A 23,767-nucleotide genomic window follows, 5' to 3' on the forward strand; every position below is an offset into this window, starting at 1 on the left:
TACAAACTAGACACCTGTCTCCAGGACAATAATGTAATCACAGCTGTGTGCTCAAAGGTCAGTTTGACTTCATACACACGGAGTGCGTGTTGCGGATGAAACTTTATGCACCGAATCCTGATGCATGAAATTAAACTCTCCTTGGGTAATGGACACTTGGAGCCCTCATTTTAATGATGCGCTTTTTAAAAAAATAATTAGGACATATATTCAAGTAATTCTCTCCACAGTTTAAGCTGAGCAGCAGAAATTTTTAGAAGTTTGAATATATTACCATCAAATAATTGGTCACATTATATTTGTAGGATTATATCAAACATTTTATTTAGGCTGCAGTTATACTACAACTGTAGCATCAGTGTAAAGTGGTTTGCTATGCACTGCCACTGAACTTATAGTGTGACTGCAACCCAAATCTGGTCTCAGGTCTGAAAACAATATTAGAAATGTTGGACCTACTTTAGATACTCTCTTGGGTTCAGTGGCAATGATCATTCCCATAACCAGTCTCTACATTTCTGGCATTCCAGAGTTAACAGGCACTGCCCAATATCTACTCATACGACAGATAACCTGGGGTGTAACAATCCATCCATATTCTCATGAACTGGATACCGCGGGGCCGATCTTAACTTTGGTCGGATATCAGGAGGGCAACGAGAGGTGTGAATGTGCCGCTTGTCCGATGGCCTTGCTGAGAGGTCCAAACTATTTTAATGGTCAGGCCTCATTTCAATTTGTACAGTGAGCTGCGAGCGCTGAACCAGCACTCACAGGCAGCTTGCAATTCGGAGGCGGTGGGAAACCTGATGGCGTCTACGCGGATGTATTGAGTTAAATAAGGGCGTGGGAAGCAATCATGGGGGGGGGGGGGGGAGGAGGGGGCACAGAGGAGCTGCTAGCAGGTGTGAAGGTTTATCTGGGGCCAGGAGGAGCATTCCTTTCAAATGTTTCTAAGCTGCCTTCAGCAGTCCCTTTAAGGACTGCTGGTTAGGCCACTCTAAGCCTAGTACCAATGGGTGGAATGTGCACAATGTACGCTCCGCCATTAGTCCCTCATAATCGTATTGGGGTCCTATGTACATCATAGGCCCACGATTTACATATTACAAGTAGGCTTCCACATGTAACAGCTTTGGCCGCCCTTAAGAAGGCCCCAAACAAAATGGTGACAGGCAGATTGGGAGCAAGGATGAGACTGTAAGTTCAGCCCCATTTCTGCCGGCAGACAATGGCCCAGATTTTCCATTCCCCATGACGGCGGTCGTAAGCCTTGTAAAAGGCCCCGTAAGTTCCGGGTTTCTGCGCAATCGCGATAACCCAGAACTTGCGATCTGTGAAGGTTCGCCTCGACAGATCATCCGCACCGACCCAAAAAATCACTCGCCGGCGCACCAGTGTAAGGGTTAATATAAATGTTAAATTAAAAATTAAGATAAAAAATCATACACAAACATTTAAAATTAGCTTATGTAAATTTTGACCCAGATTTAAATGTTTAAAATTATTTTTCAAAAAAATTAATTTTTATTTTGTAAATGCTTCATTAAAGGGGCTTTTAATTTAAAAAATGGGAACATTTATTTTTATTCTAATTGTGTAAATTATTTAATTATTTGGGGATTCCTCATATGCTTATGGGGAGTCCGTTTGTAAATGGAATCCCTATAAGCATGATGAGGAATCCTCCTTTCTGATAGGAGGACCTGGTCCATATGATCCCAAGGACGCTTCCAAACTGCCTGGGTCCCCGGGATCCATGGGCCGTTACGCAGGCATATGCCTGCAGCCCCAGGACCCGAAGTCTCCGAAGCCTGGGAGCCACCAGATTAAAAAAAAAAATTTTTTTTATATAATCGGGTCGGAGGCATGCCTCTGATTGAAAATTCCGGCCCATTGAAAATAGCCGCCCAAGCCTTTCGTATGTACTGTATCCACACGTGTGCTTCTTCAATCATCCAGCAGGCGGAACTGATAAACATTCTGGCGAGATGAGATCAATGTATAATCAAGCAGCTAGTTTATTATACAACAAAATACACATGTGAACAGGATAGTGTAGCCAGGTTTTTTTCTTTAATAATTTTTCTATAACACTTTAAGTATAAAACAACTAAAATGCACTACACTATCCCATAGTGGTTAGAATGCTCATATCTGAATTTTCCTTTCTTTCTGGTCAGCCACTAGCTGTAAAGACTGACTAGCTGAATCTTAATTTCCAAACCCTGCCTCACACAGTCTTTGCTGGAAAGACTCACTTCCTGACATATGTCCCTTTGTCCTCCTGTTCACAGAAAGGGCTGTCCCTCCGACTTCCCTCCAGCCACGGTTGCCTGGTAGGCCTATCAATTAAATTGGCTATTGCCCTCCCCCACCCTGACCCTAAGAGTGGATTCTCAGAAGACAACCCAATGCAGTTGTATGCATGCCTCCTGGGCCCCTTCCCAACTATAGGTGTGAATGCCTGATGGGAGACTGAGACGAGCCAATGAATTACATATTGTCCCTGGATGTGGATAACATCTAATGCCTGGCTTATTAACATATCAATCTCCCTTTTGTCTCAACAGCTGCAGCATTTGGCTCGGAGAAGGATTTTAAAACTGTGAACAATCTTTAATTTGAAACACTCACTTAAATGTAACTTATTTCCAAATTTGTTCTATGAAAAAATGAAAAATTCCCTTGGAGGAGAGTCTCACTCTGCTTCACTCAAGCGTCAGTCATGCTTCAACAACACCAACAACAACTTGTATTTATATAGCGCCTTTAACATAGTAAAACATCCCAAGGCGCTTCACAGGAGTGTTGTAAGACAAAAAAAATGGACACTGAGCCACATAAGGAGAAATTAGGGCAGGTGACCAAAAGCTTGGTCAAAGAGGTAGGTTTTAAGGAGCATCTTAAAAGAGGAGAGAGAGGTAGCGAGGTGGAGAGGTTTAGGGAGGGAATTTCAGAGCTTAGGGCCCAGGCAGCTGAAGGCACGGCCGCCAATGGTTGAGCAATTAAAACCAGAGATGCTCACTCCTGATTTATGCTCGCATCACTGCAAAGCCCAAACCACTTTCCATCAATTTGTTATATCAATATGCTGTTGAATTGTGTTCAAGCCATATAGAGGGAGAGGGCGGCTGTTGTTAGTCAGTTATTTTGTACTTCAAGCCAAACAACTGAAATTACTCTATACACACTCAATGTAAACCATTAATTTACCTCAAAAGTATGCAAAAAGCAGGACAATGACTGTTCTAGCTTAAGTTAATGTCTAAAGTAAGAATCATCTCAACATATTTAACTTTCTGTAATTATAGGATAATTCCTCAAAAATATATTTATTTATTTGAAAATAACTTATATTAAGTTTGTTTGGTTTCAACAAAGGTAATTGAAATGTTTCACGTTTCCATCAGCTTGTTTAGCTTCTTTGGTGATTATTTAACCTACTTTCTCTATTTGTTATTTCCATATTACACTGTGAATAGAAGTTATTTATAACATTCTGTTCATAAATATCTCTTAATCTGACAGTATGTTCTTTCGCAGAGAGTATGCAAGACACTGTGACTATAAAGTGCTGAAATATTCAGTAAGACATTGCAAAGAATATCTAAAAACAATTAAATGCTAAGTTGTAATACGCCAGAGTCAATCCTTCATACAGGTGAATCTTTGTAATCACAGGATAATTAATACCAGTAATGGGCAGCCATTGAAATTGGGGACAAAATAAAATAAACACTGAAGAACTAACACAGAACTCGTATGAAAAATTAATTTCATGCAAGCGGCCTTGTGAACCAAAAGATTCACATCACATGATGAAAATGTCATTTTTTGTTGGAAAAATACTTGGCACTTACATTGGTCTGCCTATTTAATATTGACTGGTGTGTGAACTGAATCGGGGCAATGAAAAGCATAAACCTTGGGAATCTGCATTCAGTTTCAATCTTGGTGATTTAGATTGAATGCAATAACTTGACAACTATAAAAAAATAAATAAAGTCATCCTCGGTTCCGAGGGACTGCCTAAGAAGAAGAGAATAGCAAAAATGCAGCACCGTCAAAAGCAGAAGACAAAGTTTAAAAAAACAACAGATAAATTAATGTAGCATTCAATCTACAAGTATATGAAGAGAAAAAAAATACAAAATCTGTTTAATTAAAGAAAATGAGAGATATTGGGGTAGAGGTTCTGCTTTGGGCACATTCGGCAATCTGCGCACAAATTGCGCTAGTTTTCAGAAGTGATTTTATTTGTACAAGTTTCCGCTCAAACTCATTTGCATATCACCAAATGTAAAATCTGCCATGAACCAGCGTAATCAGGCAGCGTTTTAGAACATAATTTTTTTTTTTTTAATTTGCATTAAAAAATATTCATTGATATGCCTTAAGAGTGATAATCTGGTGCAGTTTTATTAATATAGCTGAAAATGGCTTCATCACAAAAAAATAAGCATTTTTAATCAGTGTCTAGTCCACCACCTTTGAGTAACCTGATTCGAAATAACTGAAAATAACTTTAAAACTGTACACAACCATTTACTAGTTTCATTGGTGTACAATAGCCAGTTTCTTATTAAATTATTTTTTAATACTTAAAAGCTTTTAAAAAAAGGTGCCCATTAAGGTCCTTGCGCCTTAAAAAAAGCTTAATTTTAAGAGCCTTCTTGAAGGCTCGCAAACGGGTGCAATTAGCAGAAACTTGCCATGATAATTAATTCAATCGGGGGCGTGGCCGGCTTCCAGCGTGATTTAAAAAAAAAAAACAGATCACGGAATTTCGATTTGTAGTAGACGTAATTTGCACTTGAAATTCCTCGATCTTTTGCGCTGGTTTGGCTGATTTCGGACGAATTGTGCTGAAAAAAAACCAGTGCAACCTAGCGGAAACTCTAGGCCATTAATTTAAAGGAGGAAGTAGGTGAACTATACTGACCACTATGGGGAACGGTGTTATGTGATTTTTGTTCATTAATTGCTCACAAGTAAGCAAAATAATAATTAACTTATTGAAGCTATAAATCACATTGATACAAAAATTATATTATTTCTCTGGATAATCTTTCTCACAGAAACATCTTCCTTCAGAGTAAGAAGCAATGAGTAAACTCTTATGATATAAAACAGAGCCAGAGAGGGATCTAGAAGGAAGATATTGCTCTGAAAGACCTAGAAAGGGAAGACATAACGTCTTGGTTTGGCTCAATGTAGCACTTTCATTCTGCATCAGAAACGTGTGGGTTCAAGCCCCACTCCAGGAGTTTCAGCACAAAGTCATGGTTGGCCTTTCAGTGCACTACTGATGTAGCGCAAAGGTCATGAAAAACAGGGCGGAGGCCCATCTTATCTCTCCTTATTTTGTCCTGGGATTTGTATGGGGGGGTGGGGAGGGGTTGGATCTCAGGTTCAGACCAACCTGGAGCATGCTGATAAGGTGACAGGAGGTATCCCTGGTCTCCTGCCTCAATTCCCTGTTCGTCTGCTTGTTAGACTCTGTGGCCTGCTCTCCCCCGCCCCACCCCCCACCCCAGGGGAGGCCAAAGGCATTCAAGTTGGCCATTTTTTTTTTTAAGTTTCAGCACCTCACCAATTGGCAGCAAGAAGGTTCCTATATTCGAGCCCAATATGCAGCCAGAAGCCTAAGTTTTCCTGCTCCTTCTCCTGGCACAAGACCCTGCCAGAAATCCAAAAGTGAACGAGAGCAGCGCACTTCAAATTTTGCACTAAGGGCAAAGTGGAGAGCAGGCCACACAGTCTTGTTCTTTGGGAGTCCAGCAAGTAGACAAGCAGGGAATTGAGGCAGGAGGTCAGAGACCCTGCTGTTCTCTGAGGCTCTGTCTGCCTGTACAGGTGGATGTTAAAGATCACATGACACTACTTAAAGAAAGCCAAGGCATTCATTCTCCTGGTGTCCTGGCCAACATTCCTCCCTCAACTAATTGGTTATTCATCTCTGATATTTATAGAAGCTGGATTTGCTCAAATGGATGCAACATTTGCGTACATAACAACAGTACTAAAGCTACACTATAAATCATAAATACAATGAGTAAAGAAGATCAGAATGGTCAATAATCCTTTGAAAGTACACTTTCAGAGATAAAAGGAAGGGGCCAACACCCTTTGGTGGGGGGAGGTTTCCACTCCATGCAACCAGCCTCTAAAATTCAGTATATACACACACACACACACACACACACACACGCGTGAAAAGAACAGATATTGTCTGAGATATATGTCTGTTATGTAATCTGAACAAAATCCCCCAGGGCCAAATGTGGCATAACCACACAAAAACAATCACTACAGCAAAGAAGCCTTGAAACTGGAAAGAATTTCTTTACATTAACAAAAATAATTACTATTCAACTATCTATCCAAGGAATGACATAGCATGCAGCACAGAACACAAAGGTGTATGCCACAGTCAGTCAGAACGTCTTGTATTTAGCCGAGAGAGTGGATATGGACAATCTCCCACTTTGCTCCCATGAGGCATCCACATAGCTCTTACTTCACACAGCCAATGCTGCACGAAGGTGCAAAAACAACAGATTCATTTGCTAGACACAGATTTTTTGTGCTGCTGTCAACAAACCAAAATTTGATGAACTCTGGATTGCTTTTGGAACTGGCAAGAACTTCCAGTAAATAGCTGTTCACAAAACTGCCAAGCATTTGTCAACCCATTCCTGCATGTAATCCCTTTAGGAGTATAACAGTCTCAGATTTGCAGGCAGGTGCAAAAATATTCCTTGGACAATTTGTAATACTTTCCCTGTATTCCTACAACTTTATTATGATTATGTTTATGTTAATGTATTACAAGCCAAATGTATGTTGAATGTTTAAATGTCTTAATCTAAATGTACACTCTCGGGAGCCGCAAGCCTACATTTCGTTGTACTGCACTTGTGCAATAACAATGACAATAAAGTTGATTATGATTATGAAAATGTTAGGTCCTTGGAGAGATTTATCATGTAACAAGACCAGCAATGTGGCTTAGATTAATCAAGCTAGGAAGTACAGGAAACTTTCGATTTACCGGCACCTAAATAACCGGAAATCTCGGTTAACTGGCAAAATTCAGGAGTAGGTTCAGGTAAGTTTTACTTCATATTGTACTTGCCTTCCTCGATCTGTTGCTGTGCAAGGGTGTGGCTGCAGCTGTTGCTAAGCTACAGAGACGCTTGGAACTTGTGGCCATTGTTCTGCACCTGTTGCTAAGCAACAGGGTTTGTTGCTTTATACGGAGCTCTCAGCTCGCCGTATCTTTTACTATAGCTTTCGGTTATCCGGAATTTTTGATGAACCGGCACCACGTCGGTCCCGTTGGTGCCGGATAAAAAAAAGTTTCCTGTAGCTCTTCATAAAAAGGACCTGCAGCTTGGAGGTCATTCCTCCAACCAAGGCAGTACATCTGGAGCACACCAAAAGAGCCCCCAGTCCGGAAGAAGAACATGGTTAGGCTCACACCCTTTATTCTTGAACCATACTTATCTAACCCAGATAGATCAGAATGGAAACTCACAACAAAAGGATGGGAGCCACTGTGGTCCACTTTGCCTGAAGCCATGAAACATGTTACAAATTGATTACTGCGGTTGCAAGACAGTGTGTTCAACACAATGTTGCAAATGGCAAAGCAGCTTTGAAGTGTACAGCCTTGTGCTTGTTGTGATTTGAAGAATTATCTGTCAGTACTGCCTATAACACTGAATTGGGTCCTATTGGCTGACAGATAAAACTGAGATCACACTCCATCATTTACGTAACAGATACATTTCTATCATAATATGTAGCCAGTTTTCCTGCACAGTAAAAAGCTATCTTGTAGTTTCCTGTGGCATTACAGCCTCAGTATGTGTCAAATGAGGGCATAATGTGTATGTTTAGATAATAATTTTGTATAGAAAATATAGCCTTGTCACATAACTAAGTAGTGTGATGAAAGTACTGTCTCTCCTTAATTAAACTTATTTTCAAAAACTTTATTTTTGATAAAATATTCAATAGGCTTGTAAAATAACTGCAAAACAAAGCGATTCTACATGATTTTTTGCAGATTTTTTTCCTTCGAAGGGTACAACAACAACTTGTATTTATATAGCACCTTTAACGTAGTAAAACATCCCAAGGTGCTTCACAGGAGCATTATCTGACAAATTGGACATAGAGATATTAGAACAGATGACCAAAAGTTTGGTCAAAGAGGTACATTTTTAGGAGCAACTTAAAGGAGGAGAGAGGTAGAGACACAGAGCGTTATGGAGGGAATTCCAGAGCTGAGGATCTGAACATCTGAAGGCACGGGTGCCAATGGTGGGGCGATGGAAATCAGGTCTCGGAGGTTTGTAGGAGTGGAGGAGGTTAGAGATAGGGAGGGGCAAGGATTTGAACAGGGGCAGTTAAACCTTAATCAGAAACCACTGGGAGGTTACTTATTAGTCACAAGCAATGGTCCTGCTAATTTTTTTAAAGGAGCTGCACGGGCCATACACAGTTTCGCGAAAATTAAGCCGGTCCCGGGCTGCGTGTTGGTCACAAGTGTACATTTTAATCCTGGCTCTATAGCTGAAAATAATCAATACCTCACAAAGAATCAGCATACAATTTTGTGTTTTTTTTCCACAAAGTGTACAATACAAGATCTTAGTTGCTATATACAAACATATGAAAATGACAGCTAGAACAGACCTACTGGTCCATCCATCCTGTCCCACACAGTTATGATGCCTTGTGCATCGCAATACATATATTCCCCACCTGCCCAGAGCTATATATTCTCCTGGGAGAGGCAAAAAACAGATAAAACCCCAGGTCACTTAAGGACGATAAAACTAGGAAATTCCTCTCTGACCCCCAAGGTGATCAAACTTATCTCAGAAGATTGCATTGGCGCTGATTTATGTTACAGAGTATTTACCTCTTGTACGAGATGATCTCTGCCCCAGCCAGAAACAGATCCAGCTCTCACTTGAAGGAATACAGGAATAATTTTAACCCACAAAAATGGGTGGGTTTGGGTCGGGTGGGTAGTAAAAGCATTAAATATCTGAAACAGGAACCCAACCAACATTCCCTCTAAGCTGCTTGGCCATGCATCCGCACAGCTCTTTCCTGGTCCCGTGCAGCCTGGGACCGGCTTTTTCAATGTTAAATTTCACACATGCATGAAACTATGAATGGGCTGCGCAGCCCCTTAAAGAGGCCACGTGTGCAAAAAGATATTAGGGGCAACATTGAACCCAACCTGCCTCAGACCTCTCCACCTCCAGAGGTGGGACGGGGGACAGGCAACAAATCCCTTCTCAGGAGGTGGGTCAGTCATTAAAACCTTTTAAGGAGATTGCGTGCCTTCATTTTAGCAAGGTTTCTATTTTTAACCCACCTTGGCTGGGTTTTCCAGGCCTCGGGAAACCTGGCAGGTAAAAATAAGTGAGAAGAGCTGGATCCATCAGGTAAGTGCCTTTCCAGCACTGCTTGTGGGCCAGGAGTGTTTCCTCCAGGCCCAACAAGCTAACCTGCAAACACTCTCCCACCTCCACAATCTCCCCCGAACCCACCCCCACGAACTCAGACTTCCCCCCACCCCCCGCTGACCCCCCACCTCTCCCCCGCTGCCCCCAATCTTCGCACCCCCTCTGATCACTCCCCAACCTCGCGGCCACCCCCGACCCTCCCAACCACACACTACTACCCCCTCCCCCTCCCCCCAGTGATCTCAACCCCCAACAACCACTAACCACCTGCTCCATGCCATTCGGGGATGCTGACCATAATGCCTCCTCCCCTGCTTGGAAATCCCACCCTACTAAATATCGGGGCCAAAGTAAATCAGTGTTCACCACATGAGCTGGCAACCTGTCAACTATTCACTGGGAAAAGAAGAACTGCCTAACATTCAAACTAGTTCTGCTCTTACATATCTAGTCACTTCATTATTTTATAAATCTCGATCAAATCACGCTTCTCTAAAGTATAGAGACCCAGGTCGTTGAGCCTATCTGAGTAACTACGGTGTTTGAAACTAGCAATTAATCTTGTGGCCCTCCTCTGCACCCTTTTCAAAGCCTTAATATCCCTCACCATGAGGAGACCAAAACTGGGCACAGTATTCTAACTGAGGAGTAACCAAGGTCTTGTACAAGGACCAAATTGTATGCTTTGTTTTATAGTGAATTGTCCAGTGAATACACCCTAGAATCCTGTTTGCTTTAACTATAGCATCATGGCATTGCTCATGGACCTTGAGGGATTGATGCACTAAAACACCCAGATCTCTTTCTTTCACCACTGGTTTTAATTTTTTCCCCTGTGGAGTGTATGTATGTTTAGCATTTGACCTGCTCTCATGCATGACACAACACTTTTCTAAGTTAAACAGCATTTGCCAAACACGGGACCAATCCTCCACCACATCTAGATCTGCCTGTAGTAGTCGAGCATCCTGTCCTGTCCTAACTCTTGCGTATATCTTGGTATCGTCCGCAAAGTTGCGGATCATTCCCCTCAACACCTACATCTAGATCATCAATTAAAATAATAAATAGCAACAGTCTGAACACCGATCCCTGCAGAATATCACATCATGAAGCAAATTCCCTCTTTTAACCTACAAACAAACTTAATGTCATTATATACAAATATTACAATAGATAAATGCTACATACACAAATGATATGACTACCGTGTATATATTTCTGCAAATGTAGAACTCAGCAAAATTCATACAACACAAATAGCAGGAAATTACTTTTGTGTCTGCTAAGTCCAAACCACATTAACAAGTATCAGACAACAATTAGCATGTTCAGATTACTGAAAACTTCTGTTAGTTACATAGATGTGGCCATTGTCAATTGAAATCAATTAACCAATCTGAAGTAGATCAGAAAACAGCAGAAGTTCTTTAATCAAAATGAGATGAGCAAATCTCAGATTTGTCACATTTGGCTGGAACTAGGCTGGTAGAAACATATTTGGAGGAAAGCTGCTCTTATTTAAAGGACTTGGAGAAAAGTGGCCCGAACAGAAGTCTCTGCTGTCAATATAGAGGGAAGCTGTTGCCACCAGGGGGAGAGCAGGAGGGAAGCGGCTGCCAGTGCAAGGGATGTGGCGGGAAGCTGATGTGTTGATTCCGTTGCGAGAGACACTGTTGTTGTGAAAAAACAGGATGTTGTTGGTACTCTGAGGGACCTAGTTGGAAGTTTTTGCTTGGGCAAAGCATCTAATCAGAAGCTATTACTTCCCCGAGGGCCTGGAACAAAGTTACCACCATGGAAAGGAAAATTCTCAGTTGCTACCTAAAGATAAACTTGAAGGAAAGAGCTTCTGAGCAAAACCTGCAGGAAAAGTAAGCTATGAGGTGGACGCAAAGAGGCTGCAGAGAGATCTCGACAGGTTGTTTGAGTGGGCAAGAACATGGCAAATGGAATACAATGTGGGGAAGTGTGAAGTTATCCACTTTGGTAGGAAAAACAAAAAAGCAGAATATTTTTGGAATGGTGAGAGACTGGGAAATGTTTGCTCTCAGAGGGACCTGGGTGTCCTTGTACATGAATCACAGAAAGTTAACATGCAGGTACAGCAAGCAATTAGGAAAACAAATGGTATGTTATCCTTTATTACAAGAAGATTTGAGTATAAGAGTAAAGAAGTCTTACTACAATTATACAGGGCATTGGTGAGGCCACACCTGGAGTACTGTGTACAGTTCTGGTCTCCTTACCTAAGGAAAGACATACTTGCCTTGAGGGAGTGCAACAAAGGTTCACTAGACTGGTTCCTGGGATGAAGGGATTGCCCCATGAGGAGAGATTGAATAGACTAGGCCTATATTCCCTAGAGTTTAGAAGAATGAGAGGTGATCTAATTGAAACATATAAAATTATTAAGGGGCTTGACAGGGCTAATGCTGAGAAACTGTTTCCCCTGGCTGGGGAATCTAGAACACGAGGTCGCAGTCTCAGAATAAGAGGTCAGCCATTTAGGACTGAGATGAGGAAAAGTTTCTTCACTCAAAGGGTTGTGAATCTTTGGAATTCTCTACACCAGAGAGCTGTGGATGCTAAGTTGTTGAATATATTCAAGGCAGAGGTCGATACATTTTTGGGAATTAAGGGATATAGGGATAGTGCAGGAAGGTGGAGTTGAGGTAGAAGATCAGCCATGATCTTGTTGAATGGCGGAGCAGGCTCGAAGGGCCAAATGGCCTACTCCTGGTCCTATTTCATATGTTCTTATGGATGCACAGCATTGGTATGACAGTGGGAGTGGGAAAGGGAAGCTGGTACCAGTGACCTGAAAATAATATACTGCTACATGGATTTTTAACTTTGTTCAATTGAAGATATCCATTTTGGATTTGGACAATCAATTAACCATAATGACTAATTGTTGCTTAAAGATATTTTTGGCTGAAAGCAATTGTTTTTATATTGAATAGAGATGCATTTTTAAAAAATGGGCCATTTGCTACGATTTTATTTTAGTTTTGTCATCTTTGGTGACATTTTGTTTCTTAGTTGGTTTATATTCAGTGTATTTTAACAGTAATTAGGAGACTTTTATTCAGCTGACAAACTTAATGGAATACAGCTACAAAATGCTGCTTAAATACTGTTAGGTCTGTTACATCTGTTAGTGGAATGGTTGTCATACTAAAATAATGCCAGTAAATGATGTTTTGATATAATAATTTAAACTTTATATTGTTTGTTTTATCTATCTATGTAAGATTATAAAATAGGAATACAAAGCTATTAAATACCTAAAATTAGTATCTCAGTGACATGCAGCCTGATATATTGCACTCTGCAATTTAATATTTGTAACTCTGAAAATAACATTTATAAATGTTATTTTGTGATGCATGCATACATTTCTCAGCTTGATGAGTTTAGGCTTAAATGGTTAAAAAGTTGCAAGCTGTTATTCACTAGACTATATTATTGTTGTTTTCTAGTTGTCAGAATGGGGTGACTGATTCATACGTATTACCAACCCCCTTCCCCAAGTTCTCCTTTTATCTCTTTTTAACAAGGCCCAAATTTTACTGGAGCGGGGAATCTCGCAGCATGCCCCATTATTTAGACTTTTCCCCTCACCCTTCAGCTCGAAAATGTTTCGCCCTGCAAGTTGCTGGAAATGCGAACTGATAACGGGACATCTGGAACTTTGGTGAACGATGGGACCAACATTCTATAAATGAGATTTAAGGATTGAGAAAGAAACAGAGCAATGACGGAGAAGGAAATAGGGTGAATTAGAGTCAAATCAGGTACAGAAAGAGAAATAAAGGGAGGGAAAGAAAGATTGGATTAAGAGAGTGAGAAAAAAAGGAAAAAGATACATTTACAATTTTTTAAATCTGTAACTACTATTTACTACTACTGGTAGGAATGAGACTCCACAGTTTCAATTGTTCCCTTTCTGGGCCAGAGAGGTTGAGAGGCATTGCAGGAACATAAATCTCGTCATTAAAAAAGTACTTACGCTGTTATGTACTGGTCCTAACTTTCTACGGCAAATTTAATTGACAATTAACGTGCAAATGCAGCAATTTCTTGAAACTCCAGTGAGGTTGAGGGCGAGCTGCCATTTTTGCAAAGCTAATTGCCAAGGGGTACAACTCATCCAGCAACTTGTGGTGATTCACTACTCATGGGTTATCTCTTCCTTGTTACAGGTTGCTGGAGAACTTACACATTAATAACAGCATGCACATTAAATTTGCTGTTATTTTGGCAGCGAAATCTGGGCCATTGTCTCCCTTTCCTGGTCACTCACACATCCCACACAGTTAGCGGCAATGTCCTCACCTTCACTGCATTGAGAGTTTGGCAAGCTTGAATAGTGTACAAATTCATAGATCCTCCACTGTGATATTTTGTACACATTGCCAGATGTCAGCTATTTCATCCAGGCTGGGAGTTTTGGAACTGTCAGGTAATACAGATAACACAAATCCATTTTTAAATACTTGATAATGAGCCAAAAGAAAATAGATCACTTTAGCACCTCCTTGCCTCAGGATATGTTGTATGTGCTTGTGCCAAGTTGACAATGGAGGCTGGTTCCCGAGATCAGAAACTCTACAATTTGTTTATTTGTTTTTTATAAATATAGAAGTTATCACAGTAAATATGACACTGCTAAATGTTTGAGATTGCCCTTAAAAATCAATATTTTTATTGCCTGGGTGAACATTTATGAGAAAATGCTGTTCAAATCCATGTCCCGTTTCCTACATTATTTTCTTGCTTTCTTAAGACTCACACACCACTCCCTAACAACGAGCATGCAAGAGACCCGTTAGTAGCTCTCTCCCTTTTTGCTATGGAACCATTGTCCAGGCTGTCTGCCAGAGCAGTATATATTGTCCTGACCTGTGATTTTCCCTTCCTCTCTGGGGAAGTGCCTGTGCTCCTTACCTTCTCTCAGAGGATCCTCTTGTGACTGAGCAATTACTCTCTAAGTAATGACTGAATGGGCCTATGTTATACCAGACTGCTGTCTTAAATGTGAAAATATATTAGCCAGAAACTGTAACATTGTTAGCATTGATTCTGGCAGCAAATATGAGTCAACAATTTGGTAAATGCCAAATAAAAGCTGTGGCTGACATTTGGTTTGAATGATTAATAGCAGCTAAAATGTAATGAAAAATAATTTACCTGCTGAATGAGAGTGAACTTAAGGCTGTTAGTGTACTGTGGTAAGTACTTTGAGAGCAGTTTGAGGAGACAGCACTAAGCTATCGTGCTCTATTCACATTATCCCATGTCCAGGCAAATTACATAGTATTTACAGAACAGAAACAAGCCATTCGGTCCAACAGGTACATGCCAGTGTTTATGCTCCACATGAGCCTTCTCCCACATTTCTTCATCTAACCCCATCAACATATCCTTCTATTCCTTTCTCCCTCAAGTGTTTATCTAGCTTCCCCTTACATGCATCTATACTAATCGCCTCAACTACTCCTTGTGGTAGAGTTCCACATTCTAACCACTCTCTGGGTAAAGAAGTTTCTCCTGAATTCCCTATTGGATTTATTAGTCATATAGTCATAACAGGACAGAAGGAGGCCATTCGGCCCACCGAGTCTGTGCCAGCTCTCTGTAGCCCAATGTAAAGTCCAACCAGTGTAAGATGGCCTCTTAGCGAGTGTGTTTGGGAATCAGAGCAGGATCTGACGCATGCCCTGGGCTGGTAGACCCATTGTTTCTGTCCCTGGAGATGGAGCACGTTGTGTGTACCGGCATGCTTGAGGCCTTCCGTTCCTTTAAAAGCTTTTTGTTTAATTTACAGTTTATGGGTTGTGCCCCTTTCTAGCTCTTAAATTGGTAATTTGCATAAACAACAAGAAGTAGGCCCATCGTTTCAGCCTATTCTTTCACCATGGAACTTATTTCTTCCTATTTCGACTATTTTTCTCCCCTTGTCCAGTCTCTTAAGATCTACTTCTGCAACTCTTCCAATGCCCTCCGCCACTTTAACAGTTTCCAGTTTCCTGGCCCTAACCAACTCCTTTCCACCATGACCATCCAGTCCCTCTACACCTCTATCCCCCCACCAGAACGGCTGCGGGCCCTCCACTTCTTCCTTGAATGGAGGCCCAACCAGTCCCCATTCACCACCACCCTCCTCCACCTAGCTGAACTTGTCCTTATATTGAACAACTTTTCCTTTGACGCCACTCACTTCCTCCAAATAAAAGGTGTCACTATGGGAACCCACATGGGTCCTAGCTATGCCTGCCTTTTCATGGGATACGTGGAACATTCTTTGTTCCAGTCTTACTCAGGTTCCCTCCCTCACTTTTTTTTGGTACATTGATGACTGTATTGGTGCCGCTGCCTGCTTTTGCCCTGAACTGGAAAATCTAATCAACTTGGCTTCCAATTTCCATCCTTCCCATGATCCACCTCCAACTCTTCCCTTCCTCGACTTCTCTATCTCCAGGGCTGTCGACCAATATCTACTATAAGCCCAATGACTCCCACAGCTACCTTGATTACAATTCCTCCCACCCAGCATCCTGTAAGGACTGTAATCCATTCTCCCATTTGCTCAGTCTCCATTGCGTCTGTTCTGACGATGTCACCTTCCACACCAGTGCTTCCATTGTCTTCCTTTTTCCTCAAGCGAGGATTCCCCTCCACCATGGTTGACAGGTACCTCAACCATGCCCGTCCCTTTTCCTGCACTTCTGCCCTCACCCCTTCCCCTCAATCCCAGAACCGCAATAGGTTTCCCCTTGTCCTCACATTCGACCCCACTAGCCTACATTTTCAACAGATCATCCTTCGCCATTTCCGCCACCTCCAACGCGATGCCACCACCAAACATATCTTCCCCCTCCCCTCCGCTTTTAGCATTCTGAAGGGACCGTTGCCTCTGCAACACCCTGGTTCACTCTTCCATCACCCCCAACACCTGCTCCCCTTCCCACAGCACCTTCTCATGCAAGCGCAGGAGAGCAACACCTGCCCTTTCACCTCCTCCCTTCCCAGCGTCCAGGGCCCCAAACACTCCTTCCTGGTAAAATGATGTACTTGTACTTCTTTCAATTTAGCACACTGAATTCACTGCTCACTATGCGGTCTTCTCTACACGACCAAATGCAGATTGGGCGATCACTTTGCTGAACACCTCTGTTCAGTTCACAAGCGTGACCCAGAGCTTCTATGTTTCTATTCTTAAGGCTAAAGGGATCAAGGGATATGGAGAGAAGGCAGAAACAGGGTACTGAATTTGGATGATCATCCATGATCTCATTGAATAGCGGAGCAGGCTCGAGGGGCCGAATGGCCTACTCCTGCTCCTATATGTTTCTATGTTTCTTCCGGTTGCTTACCATTTTAATTCTCCATCCCACTCTGACCTTTTTGTCCTCGGCCTCATACACTGTTCCAATGAAGCTCATCTTTCAATTAGGCGCTTTACAACCTTCTGGACTCAACATTGAGTTTAACAAATGCAGATTATAACCACTGCTCCCATTTTATCATACAGCATGTGCTGGTAATGGTTCTGCTGTTGCCATTTACAGCCCTCTGGATCCATCTTTTGTTTGATTAATTGTTCCATTACCACCCCCTTTTACCATTTAATCACCCCTGCCTTCCAACCTATCACAGACCTTCCCTTTTGTTCTTTCCTCCCCTACCCCTGCCTCTGCACTTGCTTAAAAACTGGTACATCTCTAACTTTTTCCAGTTCTGACAAAGGATCATCGACCTGAAATGTTAACTCTGTTCCTCTCTTCAGATGTTGCCTGACCTGCTGAGTATTTTCAGCATTTTCTCTTTAGATTTTTTAAGTTGTACTGCCACTTTTGCGTTAATATGCACCTAAAAAATTTGCATCATATTAAAAGAGGCAGTTCAAATGTATCCCTAGATACCACGCTACACAGCAACTCTGTCAAATCAATGCAAAGCTGATATCTGGCCCACAATTCTATATATGTTTGCTGCTGTTTCTTGTTTACTATGCTGATCCAGAAGAACATTTATTATATTTTAAATTAAAATAATAATCCAAATGAAACAACCCCAGAACTTAAACAAAAAAGACATGCATTTAAAAAGAAAGACTTGCATTTATATAGCGCCTTTCACGACCACCGGACGTCTTAACGCGTTTTACAGCCACTTTTGTGTAGTCACTGTTGTAATGTGTGAAACGCGGCACACAGCAAGCTCCCACAAACAGCAATGTGATAATGACCAGATAATCTGTTTTTGTTATGTTGGTTGAGCGGCATTAATGTATTATAATTTACAAAAGGAGGGCTCTGTAAGGTGGAAAGTTCTGTTTGGCATTAGGGGACAAATGCTTAAAACAATCCTATGATATTCCTTTCTCCACTGTTTTAACACAGTCACTCACCATATACTTTAAGCGGGTTAATGTGTCTGCTAAAACAGCGACAAAAGAATGTCATCCATTCGCTGATACTCGCAATACAAATTGTAGGGTGATGCATTTTCTTTAAATGAGGCACCAAGTTTTAAAACCTGATATGTTTTAATAGCTGTTTAAGGAAGTAAGTATCCTGCCTTCGTTTTTTTAAAAATCTTGCTGAAAATAGAATGGAGCTTTTTCAGAACGAACTGCAGAAAAAGACACCAGGAAGAGTTCCGAAGCAATGGGTGCCAATGGGCGAGAATTTAATGGGCCGATGGCCTTTTCTCTATCCCTATATTCTTCTAAATTTCTCACTTTTATGTTCTGTCAGGTGTGGAATTTGTTACTTCAAATCCGACAGTATTATTTCTGCCCTTCACTTCTTTAATCGTCTTTGCAGAGTAGTCTGTGAAAGCCCAGAGAGTAAAGGGCGGGAAGTCCAGGTCCTGAGTGAGGGTCCGAGAGCTGAAATGTCGCCTGGCTGACTTGTTCCACCACAGATGTTGCCTGACCTGCTGGGTATTGTTCTTCAGCTTTTTCAGTTTTTGTTGTCAGACTTGCAGTATTTTATTTATTTATTTAATGTCTATGAAGGCCCAGGTCCCGTCTAGAACCATTAATATTACACAATTGACGAACATTTAATTTCTCATCAACCTGGTCTGGAAGAGCAGCTGTGCTGGATGGAAGCGGTGAGGAATTAAATTGGCTTTTTTTTACGTGTGAGTTCTAAAACAAGACACGATTATAAATTCAATTTTCATTCAAAATGTTTTAGAAACACATTCTCTTCTGTGTGCTTCATAGTTTCCTTTCGCTTAGAATCATGTTCTAGGAATCGCAGCAAAAATGCGTTTCTGTATTCGCTTGGGGCGGGGAGGGGTAGTTTAAAGTCAGCGAGCACTCCCCCAGTACTTCAGCGTCCGGTTATAAATAGACCAATGTTGGCGTGTTGTTCTTGTCTGCTTGTCCTGTCACTCTGCCAGATTTTTTTTTTAAAAACCGAATGCATTTTTATTTGGGGTGGGGGGGGAGGAATCTATCTTAAGTAGTTGAGGGCAGCCAAACTTGCCCCATTGCTGGATCGAGGTGCTCGTATCTCCTTCACATTTGTTTAATTAACCTCATGTTGGGCCTTTTGTCTTGAGCATAGCTGTAAACAGAGCACTGTGTTTAAAAAAAACGCCATGACCGTGAGCTGGGTGGGTAGGGCTCCCATTAAAGTTAATTCCTGAAAAGGCGACTGGAGCTGAGTGCCTGGGTCCACTCTGCCAAGGAGACAGGTAATGAGTGTCTCTATGGTAACGCCAGTGTCTCGATGAGAAGTAGGATCCTGGTAGGCGAGCTCTAATCCCACGACATGTACTGTGGAGCTGTGTAAAGGGCTGCTCTGAGCTATAGTTTCATATGTACATATATTGTGGCACGTCAGGTATTTAACAAAAGGTGTACGAATATGATTTATGTATATATTCAAAATTCCGTCAATGTATTTTGAACAGGTTTCTATATAGATCGAAATAGTATATGGTGTGTATATACACACACACACAAACAAAATTATATTGCGATAAATATAGCAAAATAAATTAGTTTAGTATAAAGTCGATTATATCTTTATATTGTGAATCAAACAAAGGCAGACATGCATTACATAATCAATGAGAGGGAGATGTGTGAATCAATGCATGGATAAAAGGGATATTGTGTTACCTAAAATATTTCTACATAAATATATTTGTGATTTTACTTAATCCTGATATGTGCAAAATATTTAAACATAGTTCTAAATACAATATTTGAGTTGAAACAAAATCAATGTACAGGTATTGCTGGAATAACTAGTTGAGTTGGGATTTGGCATGATCAAGGCCACTGATTTCCAGTTCTCATAGAAGATGGATGGAATTACAGAATTCGATCCCTAAAACACTAGTGAAAATCCTGTATTAACTGAATTTGACTATTTGATCACCTTTAACCAATGGACCTAATTATAAATGGATGGAATCATGAAATGAGATCCCTAAAAATACATGAAACTCCCTGAATCCCACAAAATAAAAATGGAATTTGACTGGTTTAGTCACTGTAAACCAATGGGCTTAATTATAAACCAATGGAATCACGGAAAGAAATCCCCTAAAAACACCAGTAAAAATCCCAGAATCCCATGTAATAAAAACGGTATTTTGACTTCCAGCCACAGTAAACCGAAGGCCCTGCCTATGCTATATCTTTGTAGGAAAGCGTTTTTGTTTAATGTATCGGGTTAGAGTCCTCTTATTCAAACTCTTGGATTTCTGTTGATGTTTGCACATAATATCATGTTCAGTGACCTGAGTGCTGTTATTCCCTTCTGCTTCAGACAAAATACTAGCTCTTCACATCAAGCATCTTTTTTCCCCTCCAACTGCTAAATTACAGATAGAACACATGTCCAACGCTGTCCTCGCCAACTCGATTTTACCTCCATAGAACTCAAATGCAATAAAGCCAAACTACCTACCAGGTTGGAAACAGATTTGTAACAGTTTAAGCGTCTAAATTATTAATCTAATTTATTTATTGCACAAAGGTTCCCAGAAATTTAGCTGACTTCGATCAGCCAAAGTGGAATCGGTGCATTTAAGTAGTTAACAGCAAAGGCATAATAAAATCTGTCAAAAAGCAAACACACCAGCATACTACACGCATGATCAATTCTACTGTCAATATTTAATTTAAGTGATATGCATAAAACCTAGCTTTTTAAAAAAGACATATTTGCAGCAGAAGTAACACTTATTTAAGTGAGAGTCTTCTATAGAAATTAAGTGCAGAATATTATTGTCAATATCCACTCGTCCCCCGCACAGAATTAGGAGCAGGGACGCAGAGCTTGTTGCCTGGCGACGAAATACATCCAATGTACCACAGCCTGACTTCCATACTGCTATCTAAATGTTACCTCTTTCGTGATTACTCTTGGAAGAACCAAAAGGTTAGCGCTAAATTATCTGCACTACATAAATCTATTATTTGTGGCAACAGTCTCTCCACATACACACACACAAAAAATCCAATTCAAAAAACATCCCAGTGAGATTGGTTCCCAATTTCCCCTATTAATTCGTTTTATGTCCCAGGCGTCTTTCTGTTTTCCACTTGTGGTTTCCGCTGCTCTGTTCTCCCAGGACTGGCTCATTTAGCTAATTATAATGAACTGGAGAGCTGCTGCTTTGCACTGCTCATCCAAGTGCAATTTACCTGGCCAGGAGAGTGCTAATGCAGGCTAATTAGTGACTACTGCAGGCAGTGAGAAACACTGAACAAATGGGAGGGGGTGGGGGATAATGAAAACAAGACGAAGCGACGAAAAGGAAGGGAAACTAACAACCTTAGGTTGGGCAGCCTGTGCCACTTTTATTTTATTTTTTAAATCCATGGGATTTGACTTTTAAGTCGCCCATTGGTTGGATCGTGGGTTCTCCGATGAAACTGCCTTTCGTTTTACATAAATCAAACGAAAGGATCCTGTGTTCTTCCAAATAAGAAAACGGAAGACCTAACTGACAGGAGTGTGTCCGACAGCGAGGTGGAGACTGGCCACAGAAACCATACCCGCTTAAGATGGCACTGGATATAAATAAAGACGGGACGAAGATGAGGGCAGAGACAGTTGATGGTAACACACAAGAAAAAAGAAACGTACGCACATTTTAAAGACCGTTAGAGAAATAAACCAGGAGAGAGGAGAAAAAAAACAGAGACTGATGGGTAGAGGGAGCAGGAAACAGTTGATGTGTGCCAGGGGGCATCACGACAACACATCACTGCAGAATGGTATTCCGGAACATCGACCTATGGCCACTGTGCTCCGTGATATTTTTTTGTATCCCGGACAAATTCCCAGTTGTTTCACAGTCCATTAACCTTGCAAAAAAATAGGAAATAGGCGAATCGCTAACTTCATCCCTCCTATAAATAGATATTGTTCTATACTGGCTAGAACGCAATTTGGAAACTCGTGCAAACTTGCAATACCATTTTGCAGTTCAATGAACATACAGAGCTAGAGATTTCGTCTTTATTTGGAGGGGTTCCTTACTGCTGTATCTGCTTTCCTCGGAAATGACCTGAATATCTAAATGATTTTACAATCAGAGATGGACAAAGTTCAGATGCAGGGCTCCAGCATTTGGAACGACCATTTATTTACCTTATTTTACATGGAGACAGTGGCCAGGTGTTCAACGCTAAGCAACCATGCAAATCAGTACGTGACAGCCAGAGGACCGGCTAAAATATTACATAGCACAGTAACTACCCAGACTTTAAGACAGACAAAACATTTATTGATCAGAAATAAATAAATAAATAAATAAATTTCCCACTCTGGAGACTAACCGTTGTTTTTACTGGTACGTATACCGCTGGTTTTCCGGCAGCACCCTTTTTCAGATCGCCCATCCCCAGCTGGAATCCCTTCGATTTCACCCAAAATTTGAATTTGGCATTATCAACCGAGCTGAGCTCGACTCCGCTCAACAGCTGCACAATCCGGTCGTATTTTTTCCGAGTGACCGTCTTTGTTTTGCCCGAATCCCCGTAGGTCCTCAAACACCAGTCCTGAAAGTGACCGTACATGTCGCGATCCCCGCTGCTCTCCCAATCGATCGCTTTGTTCGCCATGTAGAAAGGAGGGGGGGGGGGGGGGGAGAAATCTTTACACCTCCGTAAAAATCCCCCTTTAAAAAAAGAGAAAATGGGCTCAATCAGTTTGTGAGCACTTCGGTACCTTTTTGTGGAGGATCTCCTGCTTCCCCCCAAAAAAATTGCAACACACAAGCTTACATAGATCGTCCGGATCAATAAACCTGATGGCCGGGCATGGTCAGTGCGGTTGAGGCGGCGGATCTAGTTGTGGAAAGAACAGCTTGTTGCAGGTTGGATGGGCTGGATTTGGAGCCACTTGGTGGGAGGTGGGAGGTTGGGGCTGGGTGCAGGGTCCGGTGGAGCCGCTCTAGGTGATGGTGTAGTGTTGGAAATGCGCCTCCAGAGGGGTCTCTGTTCCTGGTCCAGCCCCCCTTCCTCTTCCTCTTCTCACCCGCTGACCTGATTGGACGCAGGGACAAAAGTTTCTCGGGTGACAGCCAATCAATGATGTCACGGCCAGATGTCCCATTTAGGAATGCGGCGGGGTGCGCCTGCGCGGGCTGGGAATGGAGCAGAGTGGGGCCAATCCTCAGGGCTGGACTCTTTCACTGTGCAGCACACCTCTACCGCCTGTAACAAAGCACACTGCTTTTCAGCTTGGATTACAGCAACTCGTAGCATTAGTATTTAAAATTGCCTGTTTCTTTTTGCTCTCTCCAATGTCCGTGTGGAGCATTGTCAGATTTTTTTTAATGCTCTGGGAGTAAATATGGGCGACACTGGCAGATATACTATTAATAATTTCAGCTTCACATATGTGGCGTTTGTAAAATTATTTTCTGTCTCCGCCTCCCTTTCTGAATCTGCTAAATAGAGAATTGAGAACATGGACACAGTTTGAAGTCCCACAGCCCACCTGGCCGCACAGGTTAATGGCAAATGTTTCCCAAATGCATATTCATAATCCAGTAGATTGAGTTTACAAACGCATATGTACATCTCTATACACCTCAGTTTCTCACGTCTGTGAATTGAAAAGATATAAATTAGGTACAACTGATACAGGGATTTAGTATGTAATTTAGTGTCTTGAATAAATATGGATTTACTATTTAGCACTTTACATCAAGCAGACATATATTTAATATTTGTGTTTTTGATTCATTAAAAAAACAATAACTACAGTGTAGAAATTTCT

The 23,767-nt window shown here is 41.5% G+C and overlaps 1 protein-coding gene across 6 annotated transcripts in view; it reads right to left on the reverse strand.

Moving 5' to 3' along the window:
- Positions 1-23,014, reverse strand: part of nol4lb (nucleolar protein 4-like b) — a 344,616-nt gene extending 321,602 nt beyond the window's left edge. For 2 of the 6 annotated variants that reach the window (XM_086005530.1, XM_086005526.1), the window contains exon 1: positions 22,321-23,012. In XM_086005530.1, coding sequence (XP_085861656.1) covers positions 22,321-22,605 — 285 coding nt within the window. In that variant the 5' untranslated portion in view covers positions 22,606-23,012. Of the gene's footprint in view, positions 1-22,320 lie in introns of all 6 variants that reach the window. The other 4 variants (XM_086005527.1, XM_086005529.1, XM_086005528.1 and 1 more) reach the window with 4 other exon arrangements.
- Between the last annotated feature and the right edge of the window lie 753 nt (positions 23,015-23,767).

The sequence above is a fragment of the Somniosus microcephalus genome, chromosome 13 (assembly GCF_052327205.1).
Source record: "Somniosus microcephalus isolate GS21.2 chromosome 13, FLI_Smic_1.0, whole genome shotgun sequence".
Lineage (NCBI taxonomy): Eukaryota > Metazoa > Chordata > Chondrichthyes > Squaliformes > Somniosidae > Somniosus > Somniosus microcephalus.